At 46.0% G+C, this 15228-nt stretch overlaps 1 protein-coding gene across 2 annotated transcripts in view; it reads right to left on the minus strand.

Moving 5' to 3' along the window:
* Positions 1-15228, minus strand: part of PLEKHG5 (pleckstrin homology and RhoGEF domain containing G5) — a 77835-nt gene that overhangs the window by 39042 nt on the left and 23565 nt on the right. For both annotated transcript variants that reach the window (XM_055001549.1, XM_055001548.1), the window contains exon 2: positions 801-924. In XM_055001549.1, the coding sequence (XP_054857524.1) occupies positions 801-837 (37 nt within the window). In that variant the 5' untranslated portion in view covers positions 838-924. The remainder of the gene's footprint in view (positions 1-800; positions 925-15228) is intronic.

Below are 15228 nucleotides of genomic sequence, written 5' to 3' on the forward strand. Positions count from 1 at the left end.
TGGAAGCTGCCTCGAGCGCCTTGTGCTGGCAGTAAAAGCCAAATGTGTTTCAAATGACAAAAAGAAAGCCACACAGGGTCCCCAGAAGGGAAAAGCAGGCTAAAATGCATGTGTGTTAAAAGACTGATAAATATAAGGGATAGCTGGAGGGAGGGAGTGCAAGATTCCAGTCCAGCAAAGACCAAAAAGAATTCCAGGTATAAGCTTCCGAGAGTCAGAGCTCCCTTCATCAGATACCTGGAGGAAGGAAGTGGCTGTAGCCACAGGGCTCTTCAGCAGCCTTCCTGGAAGAGTGGGGTAGCTACCCCCCCTTTCCTTTCTTCAAATTGCTCCTCCAAAGAAAAAATAAGAGTCATTCATGTGGATTCCATCTATGCTCCATTTCCACTTATGGTTCTAACCAGGGCTTTTTTTCTGGAAAAAGAGGTGGTGGAACTCAGTGGGTTGCCCTCTGAGAAAATGGTCACATGGCTGGTGGCCCCGCCCCCTGATCTCCAGACAGAGGGGAGTTTTGATTGCCTTATGTGCCGCTTGGCAGTGCGGGGGGCAATCTAAACTCCCCTCTGTCTGGAGATCAGGGGGCGGGGCCACCGGCCATGTGACCATTTTCAAGAGGTTCCGTGTTCCAGCTGGAAAAAAGCCCTGATTCTAATACAGATGGTTTCAACAGGCACCAAGCATTTAATGCTCTGAGCACAGAGCCCCAGATTCTTGAAATACCGATGCCTTTCAGGGGCCAGGTCTCCATCCTGCCCTTGACCCCTTACATACACACTCACACACAGCTTGGCCAGGGTCACCTTGCAAGTCGAAGCGGATGTGGCCGTCGAAGTGCATGGCGCTGTGGAAGTGTCCGTCACACGTCTCGCACAAGTGGAGGGGGCTGTTGTGGTTCAGCTGCTGGCACTCGGAGTGGTGGCATACCTGGGGGCACGGGAAGGGAGAAAAGAGAGAAACCATCATTCAGCAAAACCTCCCGGTATGAAAGGCGAGTTTTGAAATCAACAAGTCTCTTTAAGAGTTTGCAGAAGAGGGGTATTTTGGCACATGCTATCTCTCGTGCAGGGGTGTTTGTAAGCCAGAGAACAGCCAACCACCAGTATCTCTTCTACACAGCTTTGAAAGGTATAGAGTTCTTGCCCTCCTTTGGATTCCCCCCCCCCAGGTGCAGACAAATGCCTTGCTCCACAGTAGGTAACTAAAAGCAAAAGAACCCCTCAAAACCACGAAAAGTGAGCAACATAAGGGGGGGGAAGCACCCAACCACAAATATACCAAAAATAGAACACCTAAGAAAATATCTCAAGCAATGTAATTATACAGTGATGATAAACCAGAAATATAAACACATAAGATTACACGGTGATGTATCCTTCTGAGAAAGTGTGAAACTGCAAGCATAACTCCTTAGGTTCCTCCTCGAGTGCTGTTCCACCATACTTTTACCCATAATTAAAGACTGAGAACATAACCAAGCTGCGTAAAAGGACACATCCACCCTGGGGCAGCTCTACTCAGGTAGGGTGTTTGTTAATTTTAGCTATTTGCCACCCTCTGCCCTTTTAGCGACTTGTCCATTCAACAAAGGAAAATGAAAAAATAAATGTCACCCTTTCAGAAGATTGCAGTCAAAGCCCCGTTCGCATGTGCATTTCTTTTTGCAAGTCCTGTCCATATTAGCACCATTTTACTTACCTCAGTCCCTACAGTGGCTATTTCTCCTCTCCACCAGAGGGCTTTTTGAGTTTTTAAAATCAGCAATAGTCAGATCAGTATAGCAATGTAACATTATAATGATCGATTGCAACAATGTACTTGTTTCCAGCTTTAAGTTTTTTAAAGTCTCTAGCCCTTTTCATTGCAGGATTATAAGAGGAAACGTACGCGCTGTTTCTCTCCCGAGGGACTCCAAGCCAATCATATGGTTCAACATGATGACTTCCAATTCTTTAAATGGAACTAAGCATTGGTTTGTGGCCCTTGTGAACTGCGCCAGTGAAAATACCAGCTTTCTCTTGGCCTCTGTGTTTCTGAGACGTCATATTTGAATCAGACACTGGGGCAAGAAAGATACACTGTTGAGAAGGAGTCCCTGAAAGGAAGCTCACACAAAGAGCTAACTGTATGGCAACGTCCTTTCCTATGAGCCCTCAAGAGCTCACCCGATCTCTGTTACGAGTCCCCAGCAACCCCTTGTAGCTGTGTTGCACATGCAAAAAGAGAAGAAGGCTAGACGAAGAAATGAAGGACAGTTTACTGACAGACTGGCCGTGCCATCCTAAGGAGAGTTACACCTTTCTAAGTCCAATAATTCCAACTGACTGAAGGGCATAATAACTTTGTTTAGAATTGCACTCCAAATCTTCCGACAGATTCCAAAGATAAAACGTTCCTCCCCAGGAGAAACCATTCAATCAGTAAAGCAATATACTGGTAGGGGAGGCAATCTTCCTCTGCTAACTGCAGAATCGAGGCCTCATTTCTACGTAAGTTTCAGCAGGGCTCTCACTCGCTTACTTCCATGTTTTCACTGGCCCTCAGCTGCCGTGTGGGTGAGATCAACATGGCCAGTGTCACATCCCTTGGAGCTAACACCATGTGCAGAGTGACTGAGGACCCAATTTAAATGCGAAACACTGCGTGGATGAGCAATTTTAAATCAGGACTGACCTCCGTTCAGAAGTGGGAAAACCGCCCTCTCCATCTTTCTTCAGCAAAGTTGTCTGCAATCCCTCTTGCTGAGACGTGGCTCCCTGCTCCTTTTTTCTACTCTGTTGTGCGGTGCGGCCCACACTGCTTGTAAGCCCCACATGTATCCATAATACACTCTCCCCTTCAGCTAGAACAAAGTTATCACCAGGAAGGGGTGACTTCTCCCGTCTCTCTAAGCTAAATCTAAACCTCTAACAGAAGAAGCAGGAAACTCCTCGGCCAAAGCTATGCACCCATCTCTGGGCTGGTTGTAAAAGAGGCTGTGGGCTGTGTTGGCCTATTGGTGTCCCCCTCGCAGGGCAAAGGAAGCAAGTGTCTGCTGCAAAACAATGCACCGGCAGCCAGAGTGTTTCCTGCAATTGTGAGCATAGGCCTTGCTGCGCTCGGGGCCATTCGGCATCGACAGCGAGAGAGAGTTATTTTTAAATGCGCAGCCAGGCCCTGGGGGGGGGAGAGGGGTACTGCCTGGTGCCCTGTGACCTCTCAGCCTGCACACAACAATGCCCATTGATGGCAACAAAGAAAGATCTCTCAGGGCTGCCCGAATCAGCCACAATCCATGCCTCCCTTTCCAGGGGAAAGAGAGCAGACAGAGGGACCCTCGCCCCCTTTGGCTTAATCTCCAAAAGAAGAAGCATATAAAGCCACCGTCGAATGGATCGGACCTATGGTCCATCAAGCCCAGAGCAGTCTATGATCTGAGATCTTTTAAATGGAGATGCTATGTATGCACCTACAGTATAGATTAATAGATGGATTAATAGATGGATCTATCTAATAGATAGATGAGGGCCTGTATAGATTAATAGATGGATCAGCAACAGACAGAAATGCCCAGCAGGGGGCGATGCAACACAGCCCACTTGGATAACTTTTGCCAGAACTTCAAATATTCAAAACTACTGGAAGTTTTCAGTTCAGGATTCAAAGTGGGTGTGCTTTAGACAGCTGGAGTATTTATCAGGCTTCAATATGACATATGCTTTCAGCATTCAATGACTATATCCCACATTGTACGTCAGCTATGAATTACTCTCAGAGACTTCTGTTATATGACGTATGTATGTTCTCTATGTTCGCTGAATTTTATGCTTTTCAAATGTGATCTTATTGTGATATATGATATGTGATGTTATCAGCTCTGAGCCTGCTTGGAGGGACAGCAGAATAAAAAATTAATAATTAATAAATAAATAATACAACACAGGCTGTAAATCACATTGCATATTTCGTCTATCAGATCTTGTCAGGTATCCATCTCCATGGCATATCAACCATCAAACACTGAAATTAAGTATCATAGAATGTCAAATTACAGATGTCGAATATCTAAAACATGCAGAAAATGCTCTGTTATCTGGAAAATACTTGACAGCAAACTGGTAGCTGAGAAATTTGGGAGGGAGTTCAGCTCTAACTGAATTTTCAAGAATAGATGTAAACACACTGCCGCTTTTCCCTGCCTCTCCCATGTTATTTAGATATTTATATATTACCTCTCACCAATGGCCTGGGAGTTTGGGGGACATAAGAAATCGAATGGAATTTCAAAATTCAAACGCTGATGGTGAAATTTTACTATGAAGTTCCAAGTCTAGAACTGAAATCTGGCATTTCAGTTTGAAATTCCACTCCTTTTTGAATAAATAAAACTGAGACCATGTCGTAGAGGGGTTAGAGCATTGGACTCGTAGTGGGGTGTGTGGCTTCAAATCCTCTCTCTCTAGGTCACCTTGACCCACTCTCTCTCACTCAACCTAGCTCACCTCACAGGGTTGTTGCAATGATAGAAATAGATGGGATGAGAGCATGTATACTAACCACCAAGTAGGGCCTACAACTGATCTCTCTCTAGATATCAGTTTTCCTGAAGGAAATGGCAGCTTTGGAGAGAGTTCTCTCTGGCATTATACCCCCAAAAGCCCTCCCTCCACTCCTCAAACCCTGCCCTCTCCAAACTCTGCCCCCAAATATCCAGGAATTTCCCAACCTGGAGTTGGCAACCCTATATACCATCCTGAGCTCCTTGGAAGGTCAGGATTTAAAACACACGATTAACATTTTCATCTGTTGCAATCCCATCAAATATTCCCTGCTACATCTCTGATTATGACCAACTCCTACTGAATGCCAGCTGCCAAATGTTGAATACTCTTTGGATAACATCAGAGGATCTTTATTAGCAAACAGCTGTGCATGAGAGAACAACTTTGCCATCAGAACATGCCCAGGACAACTTTGAGAATCTAGGGGCACATTTTTGTTTCAACTGTAGTATGTGGAGACCAAAAGGTTTTATCATCAATCTCAGAAAACTAGGGGAAGACCAAGTATACAACAAATCCATCAAAATGGCAGCTCTGTGTGTGTGTGTCTGTGTGTGTGTCTGTGTGTGTGTGCGCGCGCGCGCAATTGGACTGAGCAAACACCTTGCAGAGTGTCTCTCCTTTCTGCCCATGCACAGCGTCACCCGTTCCACGATTCCATACCTATCCCTGCCCATGCTTTATCGGAGCTCATTTTATGCAAATGCAAATCAAAGTTTCAGTTGGTTCATGCCATTCTGTATTATTTTAGGCAGGGCTTTTTTTCTGGGAGGTGGTGGAACTCAGTGGTGGAACTCAGGACAATGACATCACTTTGGGTCAGCTGGAACAAGGGGGGAGTTTTTTAAAGTTTAAATCACCCTCGGCAAAAATGGTCACATGGCCGGTGGCCCTGCCCCCTGATCTCTAGGCAGAGGGGAGTTTAGATTGCCCTCCACGCCGGACTGACACGGAGGGCAATCTCAACTCCCCTCTGTCTGGAGATCAGGGGGCGGGGCCACTGGCCATGTGACCATTTTCAAGAGGTGCCGGAACTCCGTACCACCACGTTCCAGCTGGAAAAAAGCCCTGATTTTAGGGAGTCACGAGGAGGAAGCTGGAGGTCACATGGATACAGGATGAAACACAATACACCAACAACATGCTAGTTAGTAGGGCTCTTGCTCTAGAAGGAAGTCACTTTCTTCTTTTAGGTGATCTGATGTTATCCCTGCCTGAGCATGTAAAAAGCCTCAGGGCACTTACTTCTGGATCCCCAGTGCTCTTTGAAAAACAAATTCAGACTGTGGCAAAAAATTCCATTTTCCAGCTTCATATGTTTAAGAAATTCTCCCTCCTAGACTCCATCAAGCCGGCCACACTGGTCCAATCAAGCCACACTGATGTATCTACCCTAGCCAGGGTGGATAAAATTAGTGATTTAAAAAAAGAAGAATCGGATTTTTTATTTAAATCAGATTTTTTTTTAAAAAAAATGCTTTTTAAGGGGAAATCTATCTGAAATACAGTTTTAATTAAGCTATGTTATAGCTCGAAGATACCACATCATGGAATAACAATAATAAATTCTAATTCAAGAGTCGTAACATTTAAGAAAAGGTTTTGTAAACAAGTTCCAACTTTTCATAGAACAAGGACCCATGAGTCTCTGGGCTGTCTAGAAGATACCACCAGAGATGCTTAGTTTTACAGTTCTCAGACCGTGGATTTGTATTCCCTGAGATAACATGCTTGTTAACACTGAAAATGTTTTTAAATAAATAAGAAATATACAGGTAAGAAACTGCACTGTAATGAAATGGTCTCAGAAAGATGTATCATTAAAGAGACAATGACTATAGACTTTACTGCTATGTGCTACTATGTACTATCGGGTAGTCCTTTGTTTGTTTGATGTGTCCAGGGCTTTTTTGGGGGGGGGGGGAGAGGTTGTGGAACTCAGTGAGTTGCCAGCACAGGGGGCAACTCTTGGTGGGAGGTGGTGCCCCTGGTATCACATGTGTGCGCGCAAAGTGCACGCATGCTTCCAGGGCCAATGACGTCACTTTGGGTCAGCTGGAACAAGGGGGAAGTTTTAAAAAGTTTAAATCGCCCTCGGCAAAAATGGTCACATGGCTGGTGGCCCCATGCCCTGAGACTGCCCTCCACCGAAGCGGCGTGGAGAACAATCTAAACTCCCCTCTGTCTGGAGATCAGGGGGCAGGGCCACCGGCCATGTGACCATTTTCAAGAGGTGCCGGAACTCCGCTCCACCACATTCCAGCTGAAAAAAAGCCTTGGATAGGTCGATCTTATAATTGCTTATACTCTGTTTCAGCATTTCCTCAACTCTGTATTGCATTTCTGCTGGCTTAAATCTTTGTAAATTTTCATTTATATACTCTATTACATTGTTTATTGAAATGTCTTTGAAACTGACTGTCCTAATTCACACTATGTAATCCATCTTGAGTCTTGGGGGGGGGGGAAAGGTGGACTATAAATAACATAATTAAAATAAATGAATGAATGAATGAATGAATGAATGAATGAATGAATGAATGAATGAATGAATGAATGAATGAATGAATGAATGAATGAAAACCCTCAGCCATATAGCCCCTCTGCTGATCTGTGCACAGAGTCCGTCCCTTGCTTCTTTCTAAAAGTGCAAACTTTCAAGACGTTCAATGAATAAAAGAATCTTGAAGGCAGAAGAGATTAGGGTTGTTGGCTGCAGGTAAAGAAATCCCTGAAGATTTTTGAGGTGAAGAGGATGGGAGGAAGGAAGGCACCTCGGCTGGGTATAATAACATAAAGTCCACCTTCCAAGGCAGACATTTTTCTCCAGGAGAACTGATCTCTGTTGGCTGGAGATCAGTTATTATTCTGGGAGATCTCCAACAACCACCTTAAGGTCTGAAGTTCAGTGTGAGAACGGTGGGACAGGCAGTAGAAACAAAAGTGAAACTGCCTGAGTAACATTATTTCAGAAACCTAGAGGTCTTTCTCAGAGTAGCTTGCACTGATTTTAGATCCACCATCATGTTTACTCACTACAAGTAAAAACCTAGGCTACAATGGAAGGAGGCCATAAAAGAGACCTGTTTGGGAACATTGCAATGGAGTTCCTGTATCTGTAGGTAAGACATGCATACCGTATTTAACCAGTGAAATAAAGAAATGCATGGCCTGGTTGTCAACTTCAGGTTGGGAGCTTCCAGGAGATTTGGGGGTGGAGCCTGGGGAGGGCAGGGTTTAGGGAAGGGGGACATCCACTGGCTTAATGCCATACAGTCTATCCTCCTGCCATTTCCCCCAAGGTAACTGATTCCTGTCATTTGTAATTCTGAGAGCTCTCCAAGCTGCAACTGGGGGTTGACAACCCTTCCTGGTGGCCCTAATGAAACATCATGAGAAGTTCAGTAGGTAAGCCATGAATAAATCGAGTCCATCCTGACTAGTAATGTAAATCACAATTTAAATCAAATCCACCCTGCTTTTAGGCTGGACTACTGTAACATACTCTGCACAGGGCTGCCTTTGAAGACAATTATTCAGAGGATCCAGTGCAAAATGAAGCCACCCGTTTGTATACTGAGTCAAGTTGACAGGATCATATTACACAGATGCTAAACAGCGGTGCAGGTTACCAATCTGTTTCTGGGGACAATTCAAATTGCTGGTTATAACCTTTGAAACCTTCCATAACATGGGGGCCACATATCCAAAGGACCTCCTCCACTGATATACATCTACATGTTCTCTTTGATCCACTCACCAACCAATTTATTTAGCTGCCTAACAACAACAATAACAACAATAACATTGGATTTATATAATGCCCCTCAGGACAACTTAATGCCCACCCAGAGCAGTTTACAAAGAGTGTTATTATTATCCTCACGACAATCATCCTGTGAGGTGGGTGGGGCTGAGAGAGCTCTGAGAGAGCTGTGACTGATCCACAGTCACCCAGCCGGCTTCAAGCAGAGGAGTGGGGAATCAAACTCGGTTCTCCAGACTAGAGTCCTGCCATTAACCACTACACCAAAATGGGTAGGCTGAGCAACTTTGGCTCAAATCAGACATTTTCAGCTACTGATTATTCATGGACCAGCCACCCGGCATCCATTGGCCAGATTACCTCCCTCCATAGCTTCTGAAAAGCCTGCACACCCCTGATTATTTCAGAAAGCTTCCAGCTGATAGTTGGTTGGACGGGACTCTTTTTTAAAAACAGCATTTGGCTTACTGAACTATGAATTGTAAGTTGTTGGTTTGGGTGAAATTGAGACTTTTCCTGTTTGTATTATGAATGTTTTTAAAAATTATTTTGCCTCTTTTTGTTTTTTAAATCAGCATTAGCTACCCTGAGGTTTATTTGAAGGGTGGGATATCCATAGTTCACATAAAGAAAGTACGTGCAGGAAACTGCACAAAGATCAGTATGCCAAGAAGGATGGCTGAAATTTAAAGCAAAGTAGATCTGATGCGGGCTACAACTGCCGCAGCGAGAACGCCAGCTGCCCTCTCTTAATCATATCCTGAACTCTGAAAAGGGGGGCTTGAAAGGGCATGGAAAATTCCTTGGTGACCTCTTGCAGGCCGCATATGAGCCTTAAACGGAGGAAGGCCCTTGGCCTACCAGAGTCAACACACTATCGTTCTGACTAGCAGCAGCAGCAGCCCTCCAAAGTCTTAGGTGGTCTTTTATGTCAACTGATGCTGGCGACTGAACCTGAGACATTCTACATGCAAAGGAGATGCTTGCTACGGAGCCAAGGCCTCACCCTACAGAAAGTCCAAAGAGCATTTTTAATAGTCAGGGGGAGAGAGAAGGCATCAGAGCCTGGCATAAGTTTTTACCCTTCCCCAGGAAGCAAACAGAACCATGCGAAGAAGCAAACGTGCTTCCTTCATATGTAGCTTTTTCTCTCTTGTTCCCCTGCCCTGATTACATAATTGCCTTTCTTCCCCCAAAGTGCTGGAGTTCTTGCAGCCGTCGTAAAGGGTTTGCACCATGTTCCAGACAAGCAGAGACCTGCCGAACCTCCCTCTCCATATCTCCCCAAGAAACTCCGAGCAGACAGGCCAGCATCTGCGCTTCTGCGGCCACATGGTTCCCATCGAGCAGATGAAAGCCTGTCTGCCGGCCAGATGTGAGAGCTGGGGGCTGCTGCCGAAAGGGCAGCAGCTGCTGGAACACCCTCCCACGCTCTTGTGTTCCCAGGGCGTCCTGTGGCTGGCCAGCAAGGCAAGCTCCAGGACAGCCCCCCCAGTGGCAGTTCACGAGGGACGAGGAGATCCCAAAGCCCTCGTCCTGCCACAGCGTGTTCCTGTGCAGGAAGTGAACATGTAAATATTTGCAGTCTGTGTAAGGCACCAGATCCTATAGGGATGAGCCAGAAAGGGGGTGGAGAGGGGAACAAGCATGGTTGCCAGCAACTGAAGGCAGCATAGCATCAAGTTCAAGCAGCTGGGATAAGAAGCTCTGGGCAGATGAAGGGGGAAATCAGCAGGTGGCTTTTTCCCTGGACCCAGGATGGGAAAAGCCAGCAACTTTGGCTCAGTTCCAATTGCAAGCCAGCCAAACTCCCAAGAGAGATGCAGAAAAGCACCCAGGCAGAGGGAAGAGGGCAACAGAGAGCCACAGCTGCTGCCGAGAGCACTGCTGAATTTTTAACTGCGGTGTGGACGTCGTGAAAGCTAATGCCACTTGCGCAAGGGCTGTGAGAACAGGGGAACTCCTTTAAGAAAAAGGCCAGTCCAGAGGAGAACAGAAGCCACAACTCCCCAGGGCCCCACACTTACCCCTTCTCCGGCCACAGCAGCCTTCTCGGCCCCCCGTTTCCACCAAGCCAATTCATCTGGACAGTGGCAGAAACCGTAGTCTCTCCCAAGCTCCGGAGCCACCGGCCAAGCTGGAGCAAAGCTTGGCTGACTCATCGCCGTCGGAGGGCTCTGGAGTGGAATCTCTGGTGTGACAAAAGGTTGACTAAGCAGGTGGGGCATCTTTGGGGTTTGCAGTGAGTAAGGGTTTGCAAACCCGCTCCTGCCAGTCTGGGCTCAGACAAGCTACAATTTACGGCTGGCTCAGAGCACGGCTGAGCGGCTGGAGCTGCCTGCCTGCAGGTACTTGCCTTGGCCTTCGCCTTCCTCTCGCCCGCCCCCACTTTCTGCCAGAGACTCTCCCTGCTGGAAACTAAGCAGCAGGCTCGGGCAGAGACATACCTCAACTTCAGCAGAAGTAACCAGCACCAGGCGCATCAGGTTTCCGGAAATGCTCTCTCTCTCTCTCATGCGCGCGCACATAGTGATGGAGCCACACACACACAGGTCATTCAGGAGATCTCCTCTGCTTTGAGCCAACCAAGAGCAAAATTTAATTCCTTTATTCACACACATTCACAGTCTTATTTTCATGCAACCAGGGGAAAGGAGAATTATATTCCCACTTCAAAAAAATGTTTTTTAAATTAGATTCCCTTGACCCTTTTCCATATAAGAGAACAGATTAAACCAAGGATTTGGTTGTGGTACCAGGCTGTTTAGCAGAAGAGCTAGTCTTCCTTTTTCAGGTGTACATATCAAGCCTGAAATCTCCCTAGAAGCTAAAAGACAAAAACGAGGCTATCGTACTTTGGTCACATCATGACAGGACAAGACTCTCTGGAAAAGTCAATAATACTAGGAAAAGTTGAAGGTGGTAGGCAAAGAGGAAGACCCAAGATGAGATGGCTTGACTCATTCAAGGAAACCATGTCCTTCAGTTTGCAAGATCTGAGCAAGGCTGTTAAGGATAGGATGTTCTGGAGGTCTTTCATTCATACGGTCGCCATAAATTGGAAGCAACTTGACAGCACATAACACACATGTATTACTGAACTATTTTTTTTAATGTAGCCATTGAGACTTGATTTTCTTTGATGCTGAAAGTACTCTGTCAACCTCCAAATATGCACGAGCCATATAATTTATTTTCATGACTGTATTACTGAAAGGTCTGTTGACTATATAATAAAGGCAACGATGAATATCAATGATCCCCAATGTGGTGCCTGGGGCGTCATGGTGCCTACCAATGTGTTTCCTGTCTCCTACTTGTTACCATACTTCCTGGCCCTTCTACCCTCCTTCCTTATATCTTCTTCCTAGTTCTTTTCTTTGCCACCTGCCACATTCCTTCCTTTCCCTTTTTCTGGCTCTCTGGAACCTGTCTTTCACCCTCATCCCGCCCCACACCTGATGTTTGTGGAAGGTGATGGGAAGATGGTGAGGGAGAAGAGATTGGAATGGTGGGAGGCAGAAAAGAGAGAGAGATAAGCTCCAACTGCCTCCCCCCTTCCCAAATCTGGGCAGTTAGTGTGGGAGCCGAAGGTCACAGCTTGGCTGTTTGTCTTCATGATAGAAAGGTAGAAGAGTAGGGTTGCCAGCCTCCAGGTATTGGCTGGAGATCTCCTGGAATTACAGCCAGTCTCCAGACCACAGAGATCAGTTCACCTGGAGAAAATGGTTACTTTTGGGGGTGGACTTTATGGAATTATGCCATGCCAAGGTCCTTTCCTCTCCAAACCCCACTTTCTCCAGGTTTCACCCCCCCCCCAGATCTCCAGGAATTTCCCAACTTGGAGCTGGCAATCCTATAGAAGAGTGACACTCTTTATGAGAAGTGAAAGTAGAACTAAATAGGAGAAAAGCTTCAAAAGATAAAGGAGGAGAAAAAGGATTTACTCCTTCCCCAGTCTCATTGGTGGAAACTCATCCCACAAAGGGTTGCCAACTTCCAGGTGGTGGCTGGAGATCTCCCAGAATTGTAATTGCTCTCCAGGCTATAGAGATCAGTTCCCCTGGCATTATACTACCAGAGTATAATGCCGCTCTGCCTGAATATCTCCAGACAGCCACCAAATAAAATCTGTTATAAATGGTTTATGGGCTTTATGGTAGAGTGGATTATCTGATTTATCAGAGTCCCTGATAGTAATTAACATCACACACCCCCACCCAAAAAACCCATTCAGTTATTTCAATTGGATAAATAGTAATAAAGCTCAGGCAATTACACTATTCTCCAAAAGTTTTCTTAGCCCATTCTAAAACAGAAATCTTCCATTTCCCCCCACTTTGAACATTTTATTTAATTGAAACATTGTTTTTAAAACACGCAGGGGGAGATTTAGGGTTAGCTACACACACACACACACACAGAGCAGCCATTTTGTGGTTGCCTTGTGCCCACTATCCTTTGTTAAAATTCCCAAAGTGCCCTCAGGATTAACGAAGCCAAAGACCCCTGAGTAGAGTTTTCCTTCATTTACTTGGACAGTGTGTGCGTGCGTGTGTGGGAGTAAAGTGAGGTAAAAAAGGAGGAGGAACAGCCGCCTCAGCACTCTCGCCAAGTTTCCCTAGAGTAGTAGTGGGGTACAGTTGCCTTGCCAACCTCCCAGTAACACCTAGAGAACTCCCAGAATTTGAACTGATCTATTACTACAAAGATCAGTTCCCCTGGAGAAAATGGCTGCTTTGGAGGATGGACTCTATGGCATTATACCCTCTCCAAGTTCCACCTCCCAAATTTCCCTACCTATAGTTGGCAACCTTATAGAAGGAGGAGGGATATTCCCTCAAAAGGTTTGGAAGCCCTGGATATCTGCTGCCTCAGGCTGTTTCCTGGGCTGACTAGCTGGCACTTGGTCTATGGCAGTCTGTCCGCCCGCCCCCCCCCCCCGCACCGTCTGCACATGTTTTCTCATCATGCTACAGTCTGATGACTCAAGGGAAATCTCTGAGGTGAGACGTGAGATTCAAACTGTTTTGATTCAAGGCTTCGTGCTGTTTTCACACATAGTAACGCTGATTGAGCTTACCTCAGGAGTTCAAGGCACTTGGAAGACATTATCAAAGTTATCTTTTCAACAGGAATAAGAAGGGAATTTTGGCACGAGTAACTTGACATGCAGGGGGAAGAAAACAAACAAATGAGTTTCCTCTTCGAGGGACAAGATCCCCACATCAATTTCATCTGGTCACCTTAGCAACTGGCCTTGACTGTCCCTATTTAACAGGGATAGCCTCTATTTTTAGTTCCCCAATCTGATAACCCAATATGGTCTACAGATCAGGAGTGTTGGACTAGGAACTGGGAGTCCCAGGTTTGAATCCCTCCTCTGCCATGGAAGGTTATTGGGAATGGGGTATCACTCTCTCAGATGAACCCACCTCACAGGATTGTTGTTGTGATGATAAAATGGGGATGGGGAGAATACTGTTGTAACCTTGCCAATCCCCATTGGGAAGAAAGGCAGGGTACAAATAAATAAATAAACAAACCTGATTTTGCCCCCCCCTTTAAAAAAAAACTTTCATTAGTGTGAGTTTCTGGAGCTGTTGCTCTTCAGGGATTAATTCTCCCCCCCCCCCTGAATCTGAGTGGGGAGTCGACCATCTAGGCTCTATTGCACATGCATATAAAGGCACACGCATGAACATGAAGGCATTGTGCCAGAATGCCAAAGGCGCTTGCAGCACCTCAAAGACTAATGCATTCGTTACGGCAGAAGCTTTTGTGAGTCACAGCTCACTTTGTCAGATCCTGAAGCACATTTTCAGCAGTGTGAGAATCTCGTCAGGCATTTTGCCTTCCTATTACACCTTTAGCCAAAATCGCAAACAAACACTCTCCTGACTTCTCAACCAGGGATGGGCGGGCTTTTGCAGTGTCAACAAATGCAACCTACAACAGACAACCTTCGTCAGAGCATAAACAGGGAGGGGAAAGATCAGGCAGCAATCTTTGGGATGGGAACTGAGTTGGACAAATGTATCTCTGTTTTCATCTGAGAAGCTTTGGAGGTATGCTTATCTTGGGATTTTTATGGGGCCAAAACAGGTTCAGCTGAAAGCATTACAATCTGGTTACATTTCCTTTAGAAAGTGAACATGCTGCCTCTCCAGACACCAGCTCAAGGCAGTTCACAACAAGGAGATAAAATCATGGAAACAGAAAAGCATTAAAATTAACAAACCATCAAAAACCCAGCCAATAAAAATCGCAAAGCACATCAAACCCCAGAGCATTAAAACAGCATAACCCAGAGCATAAAATTACAGAACATAAATGCTTGCTTGCAAATATTCTGGCACCAAGGGCTGAATGCCCAGACCATGTGCAGAGTTTCTTTCCTTTGTGGAAACAAATGCATCTTTGTTACTCCAACAGTGCCTAACCCTCAGTCTGTCCCCCAGAGTGTCAGATTCTCTGTGGATGATTGACTGATGTTTTTAGATGACTGAGAGTTTGCATACAGGTACAGGGGCCAATGGCCAGCGCTCACTTCCCCCCACATACCCTGCACAATGGTACCAGTCATCTCCAGAGTCCTACAAAGGGCCAGAGCTGCACACGGCAGCACGGCTAGCACACCTGTGCACTGCCTTAAAAAAGCATCCGCCACCTCCATGCAAATGACACCTTAGCACGTGCACTGGCATGTGAATGGCATTCCTTGATGGCATGCCATCCTCTCCATTTGACAACCGGCTGCGGTTCTGGTCAGGCCAGAACAGTTTGAGCCAGGTGGCAACCCTAAGCCACTAGGCCAACGGTATGTGCAGTATCTGGCCCAAAGCAGGTTGGCAGTTCCCGAATGCGAATCGCCATTAAGGAAGTTACTTCAAGTTCAAAGTGCCATCTTAAGAGAAGCCAGCT

Source organism: Eublepharis macularius, chromosome 17, assembly GCF_028583425.1.
Source record: "Eublepharis macularius isolate TG4126 chromosome 17, MPM_Emac_v1.0, whole genome shotgun sequence".
Taxonomy (NCBI): domain Eukaryota; kingdom Metazoa; phylum Chordata; class Lepidosauria; order Squamata; family Eublepharidae; genus Eublepharis; species Eublepharis macularius.